At 39.0% G+C, this 22,045-nt stretch overlaps 1 protein-coding gene across 11 annotated transcripts in view; it reads left to right on the forward strand.

Annotated features, from left to right (window-relative positions):
• Positions 1-22,045, forward strand: part of Afdn (afadin, adherens junction formation factor) — a 122,655-nt gene that overhangs the window by 74,156 nt on the left and 26,454 nt on the right. For all 11 annotated transcript variants that reach the window (XM_055616089.1, XM_055616092.1, XM_055616090.1 and 8 more), the window contains 5 exons: positions 987-1,252; positions 2,539-2,682; positions 5,002-5,200; positions 8,806-8,909; positions 11,296-11,382. In XM_055616089.1, coding sequence (XP_055472064.1) covers positions 987-1,252; positions 2,539-2,682; positions 5,002-5,200; positions 8,806-8,909; positions 11,296-11,382 — 800 coding nt within the window. The remainder of the gene's footprint in view (positions 1-986; positions 1,253-2,538; positions 2,683-5,001; positions 5,201-8,805; positions 8,910-11,295; positions 11,383-22,045) is intronic.

The following is a 22,045-nucleotide window of genomic DNA, read 5'->3' on the forward strand; positions in this document are numbered from 1 at the left end:
TTCCTTCCTTCCTTCCTTCCTTCCTTCCTTCCTTCCTTCCTTCCTTCCTTCTTCCTTCCTTCCTTCATTCATTTTTAATGTGTTTCTTTTACCTTCATATATGTCTGTGTAACCATATGTGATCCACAGAGACCAGAAGAAGGTCTCAGATCCTTTGGGACTGTAATTACAGACTGTTGTCAGCTGCCATGTGTGTGCTGGGAATTGAACTTGGTGTCCCTGACCTCTGGCTTATAAGCCAGCAAGCTTCTGCTGTGCCACTCTATTAAGGGCCTATGTTTTATTTTAGTTTATTTTTTTATGTATTTGGCTACATGTATGTGTGTGTCTAGTACCCACAGAGGTCTCAAGAGGTCATGGATTCCCTAGAACTACTTATAGATACCTCTTACTCCACGTAGGGTGCTGAGAACTGAACCTGAGTGTTTTGCAAGCCCCCTCTTCCAGCCCTTAAGTTTATCTTAATGTTGAATATATTGTACCGAGTGGGTTTCTTTTTTTAAGAGTTTTTTTATTTTTATGTTACGTGTTCGTGTGAGTATATGCTGTGGGTGTCAGTACCCAAAGAGGCCAGAAGAGGGCATCAGAGCACCTAGAGTTGGAATACTTGCAGCCAGGAAACGAACTTGGGTCTTCTGGAAGAGTAGCAAGGCTTTTTCTTAAATTAATGTCTTACTGGATTTGGCAGTCTTTGAAATAACTTCTAAGGAACTGTCTTATAGATTTATGAATAATTTTCACATTTGCTTTGCTATGTTGGTTATAATTCTTTAAAAGTCTTTTAGTAAATTTATGTGTGAATTGTGGTTACTTAGTAACTGTACAGTTTAAGACCACATAACTACTTCCTGTTTGAATTTGGCATTAATAACTGGTTTGACAGCCTTTGTTAGTTGCAGTGGCTACGTTTGTCTAAAGTTTGTATAACTCAGAAGTTTCTGCAATTACAATTTGGTCCCTGACTTTTTATTCCATGTCCTGAACAGATGATGTGCTGCATACACTCACAGGAGCCATGTCCTTGCTGCGGCGCTGCAGAGTCAATGCTGCCTTGACCATCCAGCTCTTCTCTCAGCTTTTCCATTTTATCAATATGTGGCTGTTCAACAGATTGGTGACTGACCCAGATTCAGGCCTGTGTTCCCATTACTGGGGAGCAATTATCCGCCAGCAGTTAGGGCATATTGAAGCCTGGGCAGAGAAGCAAGGGCTAGAGCTGGCAGCAGATTGTCACTTAAGCAGGATTGTGCAGGTGTGTACAGTTGGCTGTGCCGTCTCCTGGCTTCCCTTCTTCCCTGTTAATTATTTTGTGGTGAATTGTAGATTTCTATGATGGGAAAGAACTTGGGTTGATAAAGTCAGTATTTTCCTTATTTGCATGCCATCAAGCAGTGCTGTGGGCTGCTGTGACACTGTCTCCCACTTCTGGGAACCAGAGGTTGAAATCAAAGTGCTGGCTGAGGTGACTGCCTTTTGAGGGACTAGAGCATAAATCGGTTCTTCCAGCCTCTGGGGGTTTACATCCAACTTAGGCACTCCTTGGCCAGTCTTTGCCACAGTCTTCACCTGGCATTCTTGGGTATATGCCTGTCCAAGTGTCCGGTTTGTACGAGTACACCAGTAAAACTGGCCTCCTTTTAACCAGCTGTATATGAACAGGGTTCCTTCTCTGTAGTATTCAGGCCTCCAACATCAGAATCTCAAGGACACTCTTTACCCTGCAACGAGGTATATAAACAGTAGGATAGAAATATCACTGAAGTGTTCTTTTTCGTGAGGTCATCAAGATATATTTTAGAAAACCATATAATGAAGGATAAATGATTATTTTAAAGTGGGCAGTAATTAACTCTATAGATGCTAAAGTCATAGCCTGCTATTTAAACAGCTCTCAGGGAAAGCTTTAGATAGATATCAGAGTCTAGGAAGTAGTATTTATAATTAAGGAAATGAGTTACATGCAGCCTCAAAACTTAGCAATTAAAAACTTTTAAAATATATATATTAAATTTTGTTTTATGCTTTCATCTCCTCTAAAGATATTTAGTATCCCAGGAAACTGGTTAGTTCTCAACTTTTATCAAAATATCAGCAAAACTATCAGATTCCTATAATTAGTCATCTGGATTGCTGTATAAATTCAAACTTTTAAAGACTTTTAAAATTACATTATAAACATTGATAATGGAATCAAATTAAAGCATAGAAACTAAAGTAAACCCAAGAGGCTTTTTAAGAACTACAAAAGTATGTTTGTAGTTTACTTTGTGTAGCTAAATGTTAATGCCTTTTTAGAAGCATCCTGCATTTCAAAACCAAAATAGCAAGTTATTAGCATTACAATTGCTACAAAGGGATTTTTTTGTTTATTTGTTTGTTTTGTTTTGTGGTACTGGGGATTTGAACCCAGGGCTCCATATATGATGTTGAGTGTGAGTTCTTCTACTAAGCTTCATTCACTCTCAGCTTTTCAACGGATATTTCTCATAGAAAAATATTTTTACTATCTTTCTTCATAATCTTTGTTCTTTTAAATAGGCTACTACTTTGCTTACCATGGACAAGTATGTACCTGATGACATTCCAAATATAAATAGCACATGCTTTAAGTTAAATTCTCTGCAACTTCAAGCCTTATTACAAAATTACCACTGTGCACCTGATGAGCCTTTTATTCCTACGGTAAGTGAATATTTTCACGTTACTACAAAGTGTGGGCACAGGAAAATTGGGATGAAGAAAAGGAAATTGGGAAGAAGTTTCAGTAATGTGTCAGGAAGGTAACTTACCTAAAATTATCATATGAGATCATTTTACTCTGAAGCCTTACCTGGTCAGTACAAAGAATAGACACTGTATAAGCATTTTAAGCAAGAAATGATTTAACTCAAGGCATTGCTTCTTGGGGAATCTTTGAGAGGACTAGAAAAAAGGAAGTTGACTTGAAGTTCGTACCACCATGCCTGAATACCAGAGAACTAGAGCTGCTACTGAAGCTACAAGGATACTTTTAATACTCCACATACACTTCTGCCATGCAATAGAATGACTCTTCACTACGTAGCATAGCAGCCTTCTTGATTTCGTGTATCAGTGTCTGGTTGGTAACAACCAGAGCCTCATTCAGAAGAGAGTCCAGAAGTGCGGGAATAATGATCTCCCTCTGCAATATGGACCCATCCATATCTTGTACCCCATTGACACACCTACATTGTATGTGTATATGTATATACATACACAGAGAGAGCACTATGCTGCTATCATCCTAAGTCAATACCTGAGACACAGTGTGGGAGAAGAAAGATTTGGACTCAGGGTTTCTGAGTTTCAGTCCACGATCAACTAGTTTCATGATTGTGGGCTATAGTAAGGCTGATAACATTGCAAAAACGATGCTACGGAGGAGAGCTGTTTCCTTCCTGCAGCCAGGAAACAGAAATTGGGCCACTCTGTCCTTTGGTCATGACATAGTGTTGCCCATCTTAAAAATCAGAGCAACTGATAACACCCTAGTCCTTCAAGACACAAGATTGAGCCCACTAACATTCTGTGTGGGATACAGGGAAGACTCACAGGACCTCTTGTCCTCCTGAAGAATGTAACATCAGAGAACATGGGGACTGGAAAAACTCTTCTTTGGTGGTATCGCTGTTTCTAAGTTGCCTGTGCTCCTATAAGTAATCCCACTTAAATGTTTACTATGCCAGACTTGGGTGGAATCATTTCTTTGTTCTTTACCCTCTCTGTGGTGTGAGTATATATGGACTCCTTAGGGTGGGAAAAAAAAATCATTCAAAGACAGGAGAGGGGTCATGGCAAAATAAAATCTTTAAAGGTAGATTGTCCAGTGACCTCTTTCCAATTAGACCCAATTTTCCCTAGTTCCACCATGTCATGATATAACCTATTCAAATTTTGAATTCACCAACTATGAATCCATTGAAGAAGACGAGAGTCCTTTTTGTCTAATCATTCCCTTAAGGTCTCACCTGTAAACATAGGGTAGCAAGCCTTTATATCAGCACATAAGTCTTTAGAAGGGTGCTTCAGAGCCAAGCCGTTACATCTACCATCCCAGCCGGCTGTGTTGAGAAGACTATGCTAGTGAATGGACAAATGACGCTCATATTGAATTTATATCAACAAAAGACAGGCAGACAGCCAAACACTGGAAATCACCCACTCAGCAGTATAGTGCACCAGAAAATCATGTTACAGTGTTGTGAAGAAATGCTTTCCTACAGTGAAGGAATTGTGGTTGCCATGACACTGTGGGTGAATATTGTGATACAATTGTAAAAGAAACCATATGCAAAATATGTGCAGTATTTCAAGAGTAGACATTATGAGCCTAGAGAGTTGTTCCCTTTGTGGAACAACTGTTGGTAGAGCCCCGTGTTGCCATTGAGGGCCTGCTCTTCTTCCAAAATGGAAGTTGTAGGATCTTCATTTTAATGAATCATAGAATTAAGATGTAAGCCACACAATTTTGTTTTCTTCTTCAACAACTCCCACCCCTTGATGTGTGTGTGTGTGTGTGTGTGTTTTAGTAATGTATCTTGTAATATAAATCATACATAGACCCCAGTTCAGCAGTTTTAATTGATAGACTTCCAAGCATAGATATTTTATAGTGTGTTTTGTGCTTGTTTTTGTGATTTTCTCATATTCATTTTTTGAGATTTTCTCTATGGTATTAGATGTTCTATAAAAATGATTATTCATAACTTAATAGCAATGTGTTAAAGAGTTGTACAAATAAACCAACTGCTTTGGAAAAAAGAACATCTTTGTGGTAAATAATGTTTTAAAGTTATAAGTTGTTGGGAGTTAATCAACCTCTTGTTCTGTCTTTAGTATTATGTGTCTGGTCAGCAGGCTCTTTGTGAAGCAGGCTCCATATACCCTGTTGTTGCTCTATCCTAAGGTCATGTCTATTTGGTAACAAAGTACTTCCCATCAGTGAGCATCTCTTGATGAGCCAGCGTTTGTTTTCTGCAGGATCTCATAGAAAATGTCGTGGCTGTGGCCGAGAACACAGCTGATGAGCTCGCCCGCAGTGATGGCAGAGATGTGCAGCTGGAGGAGGACCCTGACCTACAACTGCCTTTTCTTTTGCCAGAAGACGGCTATTCTTGTGATGTCGTCAGAAACATTCCAAACGGTTTACAAGAATTTTTAGACCCTCTGTGCCAGAGAGGTAAATAGTACTTGTCATACCTCAGTTGGAACTATGGCTGGGTTCAAGTGTGTTTAGAACTGGCTCTATGAATATCAGGCTGTGGAGTTGTGCCAGGTCTCTTGAGAAGGCTATGTTCCTATGACTCAGGAATAGTTTCACTGAGATGAAAAATCTTACATGCCCAGACAAAACTCTGTGTGGGTGTGTTGTGTCCCTTGAGTGAGACTTGCTGTCTTCCCACATGGTGCCATAACAAAGAACCTTTGACTACACCTTTCCCCTGGCAGTGGCTCCAGCACAGGCTTTCTGGGTTCTGAGTGAGCCTAGCTCACTGCCAGACAGCTGTTGTGCCTTGGGCAGGTCACTCCTTGCCTCAGTTCTTTCCTTATAAAGTGGGCCAAGAGGCATGAGGATTGTATAGGTTGCCTATATTGGGAGAGCTCTGTGAGTGCCCAGTGTCCTGCTCTAGATTCTGGGGCCACTGCACCATCTTTTCCCTGACTACTTCTGTAACCTTTGATGTACTGTTTTACTTGTATATATTAATTTTAAAAAGCAATACTGCTTTTTCTTTAAGTATAGGCTTTTAAAACAAACCAACTTCTTATTCTACTCTGCTACATTTTTTTATGATGTGGAGAATAACAGATGAATAGGAACGTATAGGAGCTCAATTAAATAACAAACAGTAAAACGAGTAAAGGTCCTATGACTGACTATCTATTTATCTGTCTATCTATCTATAGACAGACAGACAGACAGACAGACAGATAGATAGATAGTTAGATATAGTCCCCCTTCCATGACTTCTTCACCACAATAAATATGTTTTAGATCTTCAAAGGTATAGTGGGGGAAAAAAGACCATTACATTGAAAGCCTTCTTCTCACGAACTGTTGTTGGCATAGCAGTTTGTGCTTTAGTTTTCTTTGCAGGCCCACTTTTTTCAGAGACACAAAGTTCAAAGTGGGGAAGTACAGGTGAGTTCATTTAAGAAAACTGTGTGGGAAGTTTGAATGAGAGTGAACAGACTTGGATGTGAAGAGCCTTCATTCATGGTACAGGTAAACCTGTGGCCAGACAGTGCAGATAGCTGGGCTGCAGTAGTTTGGAACATTGTAGGCATCCCTCTCTAGTGGAAGAACTTCAGCCTGTGGAAACACTGCCCCTGGTCCCAGCATGAGGAACACAGTAGAGTTACTTGACTGCTTGCTATAGAGCCATGTAAAGCTGTCTTTTTCTCTCTTCACATCTCAGCAGATCAGGTTGAAATGGTAGCCTTCAAGCAGTAGGCACAGTGTCCCCAGGAGTGAGTTTTACGTATTACTGACTTCTGTCGACACTGTCAAGCTGCTCTTGAGAGAGGCCACATATCTAGAGATACTTGCAGAGGGTTTTCCATCAAGGCTAAATGCAGAGCCACCGACTAGGATGCTAGTTCATTATAAAGGGATTTGAGCATTGGCCTTCCCAGTGAAGGGGTGTGCGTGCCCACACCCACATGTGTGCGTGTTGTATGTGTTATCTTCTCAGTGAAAGTGAATACACTATCTTTCAGGGAGGGTCTAAGTGTTCTCTCTCCCAGGGGTGGTCTGAGTGTCTGCTCTTCACAGTGAGAGTGAGTACCCTGTCTTCATAGTGCTGGGTTACCGTAGCTTAGGTTTAGCTGTGCTTCCTCACTCCTGTCTATACTCACTTGGGCATGCTTCATGCTGAGCACTCAGAAACATTTTAATTAATGTCTTATAAGTAAGTAAGCCAGGGGACTAATCTGCTATGACTTTGCAAATAGACATAATTTATAGTGTGCCAGTTTTGTTATGTGTGCCATAGATATTGCCAGTATGGAGACAGTGAAGTCTTAACTTGATGAAGATTTTCCTTCACATATTCCCGTAGGCTCTCTTGGATAGTTTTAGACCATGTGGTATTTCATTCTGGTCTTGGCATCCATACATTATTTCATACATGTTGGATGTTTATAGTTCATGCAGCCTAGCATACAGATGCCTTTAAAGGCATAAAATGTGTTGAGTGTTATGACATCAGTGTTTCTTAATTGTTCACACTCTATTCTTTGTAAGCTGATTAAAGAACTACTGTGTACTCTCAATCACCCCCCCACCCCCAATACAAAGCAGTTTTGTGAAAGACTGTAAAACCAGCCCAGACTAGTGTCTGAGTTGTGATGAGTACCTCAAGGTATGACAAATCAGTTTCCATAAACAGTATAGTACAGAGCTGCTTGTGGAAATCTGACATTTGAAAACATAAAACTTTGTTTATAATTGTTGAAATTTCAAAAAAATTTAATGGAATTATAATTCTCCAAAACAAGAAGAAGCAAATTCTGGTTATATAATCCACGAAACTAGATTGAAACATTTTTTAAAGTAAAATTGTATATTTTCTTATTGTAACTGGTATTCTTTATATTTCCTCTTTTCTGTCCCACAAATACATGTCTGATTACAGGAATCCGAATTATACCCCATTGGTGAGACAGACTAGGGAAGACTCTGACTAGGGCAGCTAGACTGACATGCTCCCACCACATGTAGTGAGATCTTGAGCAGCATGGGCTGTTCACAACAAGAAGATGACAGTAGACTTGGAACAAACTCCAGAGTTATGGAAATCCTTTGTAATATGATTTTGTCAGAAAAAAATTGAGGAACATAAAATTTGACTAAATGAAGATTATATAGCTTTGGGTAAAAGTCTTGGTGTTTTAAAATATGTTCTCTGTTCTTAATTAGGGCATCAGAAATACTTTGGTGGGAATAATCAGGAATCTAGCTAAAGGCCTTGCACATCTTAGGTAAAGTGTTCTGCACTTAGCTATAATGGAAAACTAAGGCAGGAGCATCTTGACTTTGCAGACAGTCTAGAATACAAAGTAAGTTCGAAGTCCCTGTCTCAGAAAACAACAAAACGAACAATTTTTTGAAACTTAACTATTTGTTAGTAACTTAAATGCAAAATTTGGACAAAGTGTTGTGAGAAAGAACCTACAAACCCCAGGATGTGCAAATTAAATGGTCTGTAGTGTGAGACATTTAATACATTTAATGATGTAGTAGACTGGTAGCCTATGTCTGTTTTGTTCTCTGGTTCTTTGGGCCTTTCTTTTGCTAAACAAATGTGTTTGTTATTGATGGTTTTCCTTTCAGGAGGAACATATGGTTCTGCAAGAGTGTATTTAAAAAGCAATTCACTAATTTTTGAAAAAAAAAAAAGAAAAATAGTTATTGGGTGCACAGGAGGAGAAACCTAATTTTACTTTTTGTTGTTATTGTTGCCTAAATCCTGATGGATTAAAACAGACACGTGATTTTTAATCATTTGTTCAGTTTTTAGAGGGAATAAAGGTGTAGAAAGATAAAAGTGTTCGTTAAGATGTTAAGCCTTCAGATGGGCATGGTGTTGTATACCTGTAAGTCTCAGAGGTTGAGGAGCTGCGGCAGGATCATAGTACCAGACAAGCCTTGGATGCATAATGAGACCTTGTCACAAAATAACCCACTCCAGTCCCAAATATAATCTGTCTTGTTTTACTTTTTGAAAATAATGCAGAATTAGTTATCTCTTCCCTGTTTTGTCATTACTATTTTCTTGTTAGGATTTTGCAGGCTGGTTCCTCACACACGTTCACCAGGTACTTGGACGATATATTTCGAAGGTGCAGATTATGAAAGTCACCTTATGCGTGAGAACACAGAACTGGCAAGTATTTGAAGTTTTAATGGATTAGAATATGAGACAATGTTCCTAACGTCTTAGAGATGTGCTGTAATTAATTCTTTCCTTGCTCTGAATGTTATGTAATAACAGTTTGATTCAAACATTTTAAAACCTTGATTTGTAAAAATGCATGTTTCCTCCCTGAGCCAACTACATGCAGTAATAAATGGTTCTTTAGAAATAAAGAATATTTATGCTCACAATTATGGCAGCTTGCATATATATTTTTGAAACATATTAGTATAGTAACTTGCAAAGATATTACTAGAAAAATATTTTTCAGTGGCAAAAATGTTTTATTGTTTTCTACTCATTGTCTTAAATGTATCTTAAATAACTATTTTGAGAAAGTAAAGAGTTTCATCCATTTTGAGAAAAGTTATACTTTGTTTTAAATACAGAGTTTCAAAATGAATATTTATATATATATTTAATTTAGAGTAATTATTTTGGCTTCATGGAATATGTTAGATTTTAAATATGTGTTCAAATTGTCTCCTAAAATTATTTGATAGTTGTCATTATACCAAATATATGGACTCATTACTAACAGTGACTGTTAGGATATATTTTTAAAAAATGCCATGCACCCAACAGATCTGGATATCAAAAAATTTATTTGGGGAAAGAAAGGGGACAGGAGTAAGGGCCTGAGTGGGCCATGAGGGTAAAGAAAGAAATAGACAAAGAGAGACAGTGGAGAGTTTAGGAGAAGAGAAAGAAGAGCATGGTGGCTCCTCAGTCCCACTCTCTTAACCGCATCTCCTTCCATCCTCCCAACCCACTCCCTCCACGCAGAGAAAGTCCAAGAGGAGGGAAAGGGAGAGAAACCTAGGCAGGCAGAAAGTGCAAGAGAGAGAAGAGGTGGCAGGCAGGTTGGTCCTTTTATGTGTGATGCACAGCTAAAATCTGCCACACCGCTAGCACCTGGCAGCAGTATGTGGTGACATCATAGGTTGCTAGGCAACCCAGAAGCAGGCTGCCTATATGCTAACATTCCTCCCTTTCCTATAATTTAAAAAAAAAAAAAAAATTAAAAAAAAAAAAAAAAAAAAAATTAATAAAAAAAAAGATAAAAATGTCACGCACAACAGATCTGGAATGAAGAGATTTAATGTGTGGGGTGGGGAGTGAGCAGAGAGACAGACCCCTTCCCCCCCCTGAGAAAATCAGAGAGAGGAGGGGAGAGAAACAGAAGCAGAAAGGGCAAGGAAGTTAGAGAGAAGAGAGGACAGGTGGGGACTGTCTTTTCTGCTGTGCCCCTGGCATGCAATAGCTGATGACTTCACAAGTTGCTAAGCAACCTAGAGGCAGGCTGCCTGTATGCTAATGGTGACCATTCCTTTTTATTGACTTCCTTTGTTTTTGGTCAAAATCAGAGAAACAGCAGCAACAGCTGATGGTCAGGTTTTGTAGGAAAACAAGCACTTCTTAGATTCATTGATTGGTTACCTTTCAGATTTATTCTCAGATTTTTCAGGAGGTAGATTTCAGGTGTTGATTTATATAAAACAGAAGTTTTAATGTCACATAATTTTATTTTCTCCAAAGTAGTCTTTCTTTAGGCTTTATTTTTACTTGCCTGTTTGCAATTTTAATTGCCTTTTTGCAATGTGTGTCTTAATAGTTAAGTTTTCTCTCAGTATGTATTTAATTTTCATTTTGTTTTTTTAATCCTGTTTACACTTTGGTTTGAAGTTGGGTATGAGTGTAACATGTGACTTAAATAATGCTTTCCTTTAAAACAAACACACACATACACTTTGACTCTGTCCAAGCTCTGTATGCCTCCTTTACTAAATTGTGCTCAGTCCCTTTGCATTGATTGCCCAGCTCTGGGTGTATTTCTCGACAGAGTGCTGGGAATAGTTCCAATGCACCCTGCAGTTTCAGGACCGACTGAATTTAGAATGACAAGTTATGGTCATCATTTTAAATAAAATGACATGCTATTTCCCAAGAGACAAAGATATTAGCTCATGTTTGTTACAGCCATTTGCTGCTCTGTGTGAAATAATTCTAAACTTTTTCTTTGGAGAACAAAACAAAAGCCTAATAGTTTATTTTAAAAGATCATAAAGGTAAAAAAATGGCATTTCTAACCAAATTCATTTTCTAGACTCTAGTCAAATGATTCAATATTTTGTTTAGCAAATGAAAAGTACCTGAGCTGGTGGACCCTTTATACCCTCTTTGTTCTCTGTTTATAACAAATTAACTAGATTAACTAGCTCGCTCGCTCCTTCCTTCCATCCTTGTCCTTCCTTGACAGGGTTTCACTGTGTAGCCTTGATTAACTAACTAGCTTTCTACCCATGTGAAAGCACTTCTGTTTTAGTCATAAATGAGCCTCTTTTCTCATCTTTAGGCCCAGCCTCTGAGGAAAGAACCTGAGATAATCACTGTGACCCTAAAAAAGCAGAATGGAATGGGCCTCAGCATTGTTGCAGCAAAGGTAGGACTGAGGGAGCCCTTGGATCATCTTCTTCCATCCATGACCATGAGTCAGCATGGACCATGTTCACCTCCACTTCTGGAAGAAAGGAACATGCTGCCTGAAGGCAGACACTGTTCTCCTAGCTGTTCACTAAAGGATGCGCTCTTTGAAAATGTGGGTAGAGTGAATGGTACCTTGAGATGGAATAGATAGTCTCAGAGGAAGCAGTGTAAAGGCATAGTCAAGACAGTGGAAAAAGCAAATATGGGCACAAGAGAAATGGTTGTATCTGTTACTTTGTTATAACAGATACCAGGTCTTTTTAACCTGTTAGCAGTCATGGGGACCTAATACCACAACTAATTTCTAGACATTCTCTACCGGAGTATGGATTGGAGCTTAGCATATAGCTGTGTATCCATCTCAGGTGCTGATAACTCTTTTCACCGTCCCTGTTCTCTTGGTATCTAAATCCTTTCACCTACTAGTCTGTTAAAGGAAGGTTTTGTTTCTTTCAGATAAAAGAAATTAAAAGTACTACTAGAAGCTATTATTTAAAAAAAGAAAAAAAAAGCTTCCACAATCATAGTCATGTATTTTCAGTAGAACAAACAATTTTTGTAATGAAAATTTTAAGTTAGCATATGGTTTTAAGTCATTCCCCTCCCACATTAATACTTTTTTGTGTGTCTTCACCCCACTCTGATTGGTTCTCTTCCTCAAATATTCTCTCCTCTGCTTTCATATCTCATGTTACTATCTTCTTTTCCATATATGAATTTTAGTTAATATTTAATGATACATTGTTGAGCTTTGGTAATATCCCTAAAATATTACTTTTATCAGCTGAAATTGTTACCTTTGTCCTATATCAATAGAATATTTGAAAAGCTTGCAAACACTACACAAAATTATGAAAGAAGAGCATTCCAAATTGTATGATGCCAGTATATTCTGAGAAATGTTTTAAAATTGGTAATAGCTGTTTTTGTACATGAGAATTCTGTTGTGCTGAATATTAATTGGAAATTGATATTTGAAACCACATCATTCCCATTGTGTAGTTTCAGAGTTTACATTAAGTCCCTTACTCTTGCCTACTGTGATTTACATATGGTACACATGGCATGAAGTATTGGGGCAGACCATGAGGTCAGCTTTGCACCATGCAAAAGAATAAGCAACTTGCCAAAGTCATGGCTCTTGACTGGGAGCGGATTGTAAGCACATGGGCCTTCATAATGTGGGACTCCTGTGTGTGTGTTCTTTTGGATCTTTGCCCTTCATGCTTATTTTCAAAACTAGACGTGGTACATGTCTGTAATCCAAGCATTTAGCAGGCAGAGACAGGACGATGGAGAGTTCTAGACTAGCCTGGGATATATAGTGAAATCCTGTATCAAAAACAAACAAACAAACAAAAAAAAAAAAAAAAAAAAAAGCAAAAAACCTAAAACACATAGTTTATGTCTTATCTTGCCAGCATTTTCCTACCACCTCACCTGTTTTGAGCTTGTCCTAGAGCACAGGTAGATTCTTCTGTGATTTCTTTCCTAGAACTTCACAGAACTGGAATTCCATCCTTAGAAGTTGGCTTCCATTGTGTCTGTTAACAACTAACATTTTTCTCTCGAGTGCTGTTATTCCCAAAGTCAGCTCCTGGCTTCTGATAGACAAAAATACTTAAATAAGAACTTGTTTCTTACAAAAATAAGAACTTTTTTAGTTTTAAGGTATGAGTGTCCTAGTTTCCTTTCTGTTGCTGTGGTAAATGCCTTGACCAATGCCAGCTTGCAGAGTTGGCAGGAATTCGAAGGCAGGAACTGAGCCAGAAATTGGAGGAACGCTGCTTATTGGCTTCTTTTCAATGCTTGCTCAATTTGTTTTCTTATAACACCTAGGACCACCTGCCTGGGGTGGTAATACTCCACAGTGGTCTGTGGCCTCATATCAATCAAGACATATCTACAGGCCAGTTTCACAGAGACAATTCCTAAATTAAAGTTTTCTCTTCCCAAGTGATTTTAGTTTGTGTCAAGTTGACAAAAACTTAACCAGTACAATGAGCCTTTCATTTATTTAATTATAATTAACTCAATTAATTTATCAATATACTAAGTTGTCAACTGTATTAGAATACTGTTAGCTGAGTATACTGTGAGGAAAGTTTGTTGTGCATAGTGTTAAACATAAAAGATTCAGTGTGGATACTGTGAAACTGTATTTGAGCTTTTATAAGTTAAGAAATAAGTAGATTAATGAGCATGAAAGTAGGCACCCAAGCATTGTGGGATTTCAGCTGCTCCTTGGAACTAAGAAATTAGAAAATCGACCCAGCAGAGGTGTGTTATGGGCAAAAGTGAAGACACAGCGGGGAAGAACAGAGCAGTGTTGTGTGTAGCATGTTTGAGCAGCCTGCATCTGTGAGGAGACTGGAGGTCGTGGGCAGAGCTGTGCTACACAGTTGTGGGCTGACAGGTAGAGGAGTCGTATTGCGTTTTTAGCAGCAAGAAGGAGGAAAAGGTAGGGATGCTGCAACTTGGTGGGCATGACTGAGCAGATGGCCTGGGGCTGGTTGTCTCTCAAGCTCAAGTCCTGTGGAATAGCTGTGATGGACAGAGTGAAGATTCTGAGTCTCTGACCCCACTTCATAGTTCAGAACTCCTGTTCATCCTATGTGGCCCAAATCACACAATATACTTCTAGACTGCTGTGATATGCTTGACCCGAACTCAGAACATTTGGACCTCTTATCCTTCTTGGTTACAGCTGAATTACTGCCCATCTGTAGAGGGAAACAAGTTCAGAGATCAGTCTCCCACACTCAGAATCACAGTGAAGACCTAACTTCTGGGATAGAGTATAGCTCAGTGCTGAAGTATCTATTCAGCACTTATGAAGCTCTGGGTTGGTTATTGGGCACTGCAAAGGAAAACAAAGCAAAAAAGCCTTGCATGCTGTACTTCCTGTTGTGGAAATAATCTTTTTCCCTGGTTCTGGTCTTGCTGGAAAATGACCATTATCAGGGTTGCTGCTCTTTCCTGTTGAGAGAGTCTTGCAGTGCAGAATGGCTGGCTTTCTCTAGGCTCTACTCTGACTTAGGGTTTAATTTCCCTGCTGTGGTGTCCTGATGCAAAGGACCTAGCATGATGTGATCGTAGTTTTGGGCTCCATCTTGCATCCTTGCCCACTCTTGTACCCTCTGCCAGGGATCATGTGTAGAATTAGGACATCAAACCAAGCTGAAAGTTGTAGTGAAACCTTTGTTCCCTTAAACTTAATTTATAAGAATAGGTCCTGCCTTACTAGTTAGCCCTGAGATCCAGTCTTGTGAAGGTGGGTATTGGTAAAACTGTACTTTTTATTATAAGTTAAACAGAAGTATTTGAGAGGTTTGACTAAAGGTATAACGTGCTGTGTGGAGTGGAGACTGTAGGCTTTACTGTTAGTCTTTACTGTCATCATGACTGGATTTTAAATCACCTTGTGTTGTCTGTGAAGATGTATCCAAAGAGATTTAACTGAGAAAGGAAGACCTTATGGCTGCATCATCCTATTAACTGGGTTTCTAAACTGAGCGGAAAAGGAAAAAGAAATGAGTTGAGCACCAGCATTTATCTCCATTTACTTCTCAGCTGCAGCTGCAGTGTGGCCAGCCGCCTCATGCTCCACTGCCATACCCTCGCAACCATAATGGGCTTAATCCCCTCAAACCATGAGATACAGACAAAGAAAAATATCTTCCCATTGCTTTTATCAGGTTTTTTCTTTTTATAGCAGAAGAAAAATAGGTTTTCTGTACTAATTTTCCTTTGAAGGGTCCTAGTAGCTGGAGTGATAAAGTAACAGAAATACAGGTGCACTGAGACCAGACCCCAGTGAGGGAACTTGTTTTCTCTCCTGCCTTCTTGGAGGTTTCTGGTCATGGTCAATGCTGATATATAGTTGTTGGATGATAGTGTTCAGATGGCATGAGTTAAGTATAATAGGACAAAGTGGGGGATACAGAAAAGAAGGCTGGTTCTTACTTGAGCCACTGGGTCCTGAAGGCAGGCCTGTCAAGGAAAAGAACCTGCAGGAGGCAGAAGTTGGTGAAAAGGAAATTGTGAGTGCAGGATTGGACAGGTCACACTTGAAATTTTGAGAGCCTAGTCAGTTAAACTAATGTGTTTTCTAGCAGGGGATTGGGTAATGGAGCTCAGAAAGCTAAAGACAGAGATGCAATTTAGGAATTGATACATGGGTGCTCTGAAAGAAATAATGAGCTTTGTCAACTGGACAGTGTGCCATTTTAATATATAAATAATATATTAATACTTATTTTTTGAATGAGACAGATGACTGTTCACTCTGCCCATCTTCACATTGTGTTTGTCATGTTTATAGCATGGAAAGGAAGGCTCAGCAAAAGAAAACACATTCCCTTGGGTGTACAAGCTGCTGGGACAGTACTAGACAGATGGGAAGTGTGTAGATTTGTATAGATACAGTGGGGAAGTCAGCTTTCCATAAATATTTCAGAATACATTTTGAATGTAAGGTAGAGCAGTATTCAGACTTGTGTTACAAGTTAGGATGGCCCTGCTTCCTGCTGAGCCACTTGCAGGCTGCCCTTGTGTGTGGCTCTGCAGGCAGTGCTGCCCCACTCATGCCGTCTGTGTCACCGGAGGCAGGTCTTTCTACTTCTGCAGGGCTGTTTGTGTGCCTTCAAGGCTACCGATGATTATGTGACGTTGGGGTGACTTACCTCCACAACGTTCCCTCATGACTGAGGTACGAAGCCATGAAAAACCCTGGCAGTGGCTGCTTATGCCCACGTAGCTCTTCCACTCAGCTCTTCTCTTTTCTCCTGTCATCCTGAATGCCTTCCTGTGTCTGTGCTGCTGTTTTTGCTGAAAGTCTGTGTGTTTAACACAGGCCTTTTTCCTTTTTTAATTGGTGTCTGGCTCCTCTGCTGTAACCCTGAACCATGTTTTGATATTAAGTTCTTCTCCTTGCCCTCCACATAGTGGTTAAACATTATGAAATCCAGATGATTTGGAAGCAGTGTGGGTTTGCAGTTTACTTTTTTAAACATTGCTACTTCTTACTTGTCTGTGGGACAACATGAAGCCGACGCTTCCTGTTTAATTTGGATTTTTGAAATACAAACAATTCGCTTTCATTTTTATAACCCTTTAAAGTTTAGTAAAGGACAAAGGGAATGAAAATCAGAGTGGCCTGGTTGCATAAGAATCTGAGTGTTGCATTGGTTCCAGCGCATGTTGATACATTCCATACAGTGTCACAGCATCCAGCTCAGCACTGTGGCAATCCACTCTCGAAAAGCCAGCTGTGTTGGTTGCTGTTGAAACTGAGAGAAGTAGCAACTGCTCTCCAGTTCAAGACTGTTGTCCTAGAGCTAAGAATGTGGGTCTCTGTTGTTGGAAGGACAGAGTCGGTGGTGAGTTTCTTTGGGATGTCGTCCTTAATGTTCTTGCGCAAACTGATCTTTAAAGAATGTTTCGTCTTCCACCCGAACTTGTTTAAACCTGTTCATAATTAACTTGCTCATGAAGAATGAACCATGTAATGTAGCTAGTAATTACACACCCATATAGTTGTTTTTCTCTGTTTGTGTTACAGATACTTAAGGTTCATAAAAAATATGTAGTCCTTATGATTTCTTTATTTAAAAAAAGAAACCCAGATTTAACACTACTGGTTATAATATGGTGGAAATGGCTTTATAACTGCTGTATAATTTGCAAGAGCACATAGATATTCATAAAAATTACTTTTGGCTATATTTGATAGTTTCAGAGTAGATTTTCTCCACAGCCTTTTGTTGTGGTCTTGTTTATTAAAATATAAAAATGTCCATTTATAGTATTTCCTATATATTACAATATTTTATCTAGAAATAAGTGGCTAATTTCTACCTTAAAATGTTATACTTCATTCTTTTAGACTAAAATACTGAGTTTTATGTTTTTAAATCTTAGCTTAAACCATAAGATTCCTGTACTTTTAAAAAGTGAGCAAACTGTGTGTTAATATGCTGCCTTCTCTCTTGAAGAGCAGGTTCCTTACATAGACTATAATTTAGGCCTTTGAAGCATCTGAGACCTTCCTACTATATTCTTTAATGGTCCTATAACCCTTTGTGGGAAAGACCTGGTTAAAGAAGTGAACTCAAGATTTTCAGTTTCTTTTAAAATCTGGCTGGAAAGCTGGCTTAAGATTAAGAGCACAGATACTATCCCAGAGGACCCAGGCTGCTCCCACTGCCCAGGTCAGACAACTCACAGCTGCTTCTAACTGAAGGTCCAGGAGACCCTATATCATCTTCAGGATTTCATGGGCATGCATACATTCACACAGACACACGTGTAGCTTAATGTGTACATTAATAACAATGAAAATATTTTAAGAATTTTTTGTTCCAAAGTACCTTTTGTGGCTGGAAAGTGTCTTCCACAGAGATGCCAAAAGTGTCTTTTTCTTGAGTTCTGTGGAATGACACTGTATCCTGTGGCTGTGGTTTGGTTTGGTTTGGAACAGTAGTATGTATGTTTTTGCTAAAAGCAAAATAGTGAATTGCATGAAAGGGTAATTTTTCGCAGTATTATTATTACTTAAGTACTTATTGCTGGGGTTGACTGAAATACTGAATTCCATTGGAGTTTTAATAACATAAGTTTAATCCTCTGAAGAAACGTTTTTTACTCTGTGGTTATGTAGAAACAAAACAAGGCCCACCTCATACCTCAGCTCATTTAAGACCTAGGGATCCAGGTGTGTTCATACTCTATAGTCACACCTTAAGCGATTCCGGGCTCTCAACTTTGAGATTCTGAGGATGCTCTGACAGTTCTTTCTGTTGAAATAACCCTCCCACATTGGATACCATTTTCAGAGGGTTATGGGCCAACTATGTCCTCCTCTGCAGATCTCGATTCAGAATCTCCTAGCTGGCCCTATCATTTCTTTCAGAGAGACAGAAAAGATGGCTGGTGTAGTAATTTTTTTTTTTATTTTGTTAATGTTTTGTGTTGATATAAAAGGTAAAGGAACACATCGGAGGTTAGAGTTCAGCTTATGAAGAGGAAGCTCAAGTTACCTTACCACCCCATGTGTTGCAATTATTTATTTATTTTGAGATTTGCTACAGGTGAAATTTATGTAAAGAAAGCATTTTAGATCCAATTTAAAAATTAAAGTAGTTGGTAGTTAAAGATATTTAGAGCATTTTTAAACCCGTCTTTGGGCTTTGATAGTTTGTTGCACTGAAAAAGCATCTGAAGGTGAGAGGAAAGGAAGGGCTATGGAGCAAACAGACTCTCTGTCTCAGTTTCGTTTGGGCTGTTCCTGCTCTTAGGTCATCCAGCCCACAATTGTTTTGTGCTGCAGCTGTGGAGTCCAGGCTGGGCCTCCACCCCAGAACAATGGGCTGAGCCCCATGTTGCTTGGCAGACACCTCTTCCTCTGTTCTCCCCCCCCCCCCCCATTTGGGTTGAGTTTAATGTTGTTTTTCATGCTGTTACTGAGGCATACTCCTACACACTCGGTTTGCAGCCAAGCTGACTGGAGCTCAGGCTTTTTGTGGTAGTGCCTCCCTACTGAAGAGGGAGCTGGCCAGCACCTTTCCAGCTTCTAAGAAGAGAACAGAGGCAGCCTTCTTTCTGGACCTTCACTTCTCCAGAGGCTGAGGCAGCTAATAGGTTTGTCTGTCTGTCCATCCCTCCTTCACCTTGTGGGGCAGTGCCCTTCTGTTTTCTGATATTGTTTGTGTTTTTCTTTCCTAACTTTCTACAGGTAAAGTTGAAATAGTTATCCTCTTTCTTCCCTTCCTAGTCCCAGCTCCCCTTATCCTACTTTTCCTCTTAAACAGAAGAAAAGTATCTACCTGTAGGATCTGGTTTCAAGATTAGAATGCAGGTATAGCTAGGTGTCCAGACCCCTGCCTTCACTGGGCATCACCTGCCTGCTTGCTTTCTGGGTGGTCTCTAAGAAGAGCACAGGCTGAACGGACCCATCTTGATGATGGATATGGATCTTAGGTGCTTCCAGGAGGGGAAAAAAATGTGTTTTATGCCTTTAATTTAGGTTTGCTTAAACAAATTTCAAAATTATATTTAGCAAAATTGGTACTCTGCCTGGTGTTCTTGGGAATGTATACTATTTTCTAAAAGATCTTCTCCCTTTCATTTAAGGAATTGACTTATTAAATGAGAAATCAGTTCTTAGTAGTTATGTTTAATTTTTTTTAATTTCACAACTAAGTAGAACAAACAACATTTTAGGTACCTTTAGACAAATGTTTTTAAAAAATTATTTAGCCCTATGAATTTATCTTAATATCTCATTGTGTTTCTCATAGTTGGAATCAGAATATATAATATGTGTTACTGTAAGATGTTATTTTGGCAGTTTTGTGAATAGTTATGAATGTATTGTTAATGGTGGTGACTAATAAACTACAAAACATACCACAAAATTCCTTCATTCTTAAAGCAGCGCTGTTTAGTAAAGATATTGTAACACAGGTAACTTAAAATTTCTCCTATCTATATTTTTTTAAAAGTAAACTTAATATTTTCAAAATATTACCTTAATACATACTTAGCATAAATCATTGAGGTGTTTTTCATTCCTTTTTCAGACTATGCCTTTGAAGTTAAGCTATTTCATTTTGAATACTGTGTAGTAGTGACTGTGGTATTGGGCAGCAGGGCTGTAAATGCTCCAGTACCATTTCACCAGTACTCTCTGCTCTTGGCTTCTGGTTAGTGTTTAAATAGACCGTGTTTGCAAACTTCAGTGACTGATAATTTCATACACTGATGTGCAGCATCAATTAAGAGAGAACTTCTAATGCCAGGCATGGTGGCACACGCCTTTAATCACAACATTCGGGGAGACAGAGGCAGGCGGATCTATGTGTATTCAAGGCCAGCCTGGTCTACAGAGTCCAGGATAGCTAAGGCTACACAGGAAAACCCTGTCTCAAAAAGCAAAGAGAGAGAAGATAACTTCTAGACTCTGTTTTTCTTTCTTAATTAGGAAACGAGTAGAACTACCATAAAATAAGTTTCAGTTATTGTGTTTGTGTGAGTGCTTTTCTACATGTATGTATGTATGTATGTATTTCACATGTGTACTCAAGGAGGTCAGAAGAAGGCATCACATCCTCTGGGACTTGAGTTACAGACTATTGTAAGCCACCATGTAGATGCTGGAAACCAAACCAGGTTTCTCCATAAGAGCAATCAGTGTTCTTAACTGCTGAGCCATTTCTCCAGTCCCTAGAATTTAATTATATATAGTTTTTCTTTAAGTCCTAGACTAATTAATGTGTTGCTGTTTATAGTCAGATGAAGGAATGAAAGCTCCCAAAATGGTATGGAAATTTTGTGGTGCAACAGATGACAGTTTTTCTAGGAAAAGGTGGGTGGCTCCTCATGTCCTGTGGTTGGAAGGAGGGGCCATCTCACACAAAAACTGTAAGGCAGGGTACTATAACTGTTCCTTAAGCAAATGAAGAATACCATATGAGCACAAGTGAGGAAAGATGGCATCTCTTCAGGGAGACCAGAGGACAGATAGTGGTTGATAAGTCTAGAGACTGAGTGATAGAGGCCTGTGGCAGAGCCCCAAGTGCAGTTGTTGAGAAGTTAATACTGAGCATGCACTCGGAAAGGAGAAAATGTATGCTTTGTAGACAGCAGACAGATGTCTGGTATGGTAGTGGTGTATTCACATATGCTTTTCAAGAGGTGGGATGTGGAGATATGAGCAGATCAGCTAACCATCATTTCCTCATTTTGCCAGAATGTTTCTGACACTGAAGATGTGTTTCATACTAGTTTAAGATTCATAACAGTATTATTAAATGCTTAGTTACCGTACCATCAGTTTTGCTTGAATATTTAAATTTATGCTTATTAAAATTTCACATTGTATATACACATGTGTGGTAAATCACCCAACTTGAAATAGCCAGGATTTGAAATTATTTAAATAACTGCTTGCAGTTCATATTGAGTCATCAACATAAGCTAATGTAGCAGGTGTCTAGAATGTAAAGTAGCTATGAATTAAGAAGCCTAACAGTTACTTCAGGAGTGTGACTACTAAAGAAGTGATTAAGTGATTAGGACATTTCTTATGGTTGCAGTTGGAGGTCACTGGTTCCAGACAGTGACCTCCAGGTGGCGGACTGTGTGCTGATAGCTTCCTGCACACAGAAGCAGCGTGTGTGCGGGGAAAGGCAGACCAGATGCTTTCATTTCATACCAGTCCATTCCATGATGTTAAGAAGTGTTTTCACTATAGATTGTTCAAGTAAGAGATAGATTGTTTGGGGGTTTGTTAATAATATTCCAAAATGTACTGGCAGTGACACATGATCCATTTATTGTTCTAGTATATATACTTGATGTTGCTCATAAAAGTGCTTCTAAATATATTACTTGTTATTGCCAAATGCTTTCCTTACTAGAGATGACAGTAGTTGGTTATTATTAAAAGGATAAACTTAACCATTTAAATTGTAAAGTTAGGGCCTGGAATAGTGACTCAGCAGCTATGAAGCATGTACTGCCCTTGCAGAGGCCCTGAGTTCAGTTCCCAGCACCACACAGGAAAACTCACAGCCACCTGTAACTTTTTTTTTTTTAATATATATATTTTTTATTTG

The sequence above is a fragment of the Psammomys obesus genome, unplaced genomic scaffold (assembly GCF_907164565.1).
Source record: "Psammomys obesus unplaced genomic scaffold, mPsaObe1.curated_primary_1811, whole genome shotgun sequence".
Taxonomy (NCBI): Eukaryota; Metazoa; Chordata; class Mammalia; order Rodentia; family Muridae; genus Psammomys; species Psammomys obesus.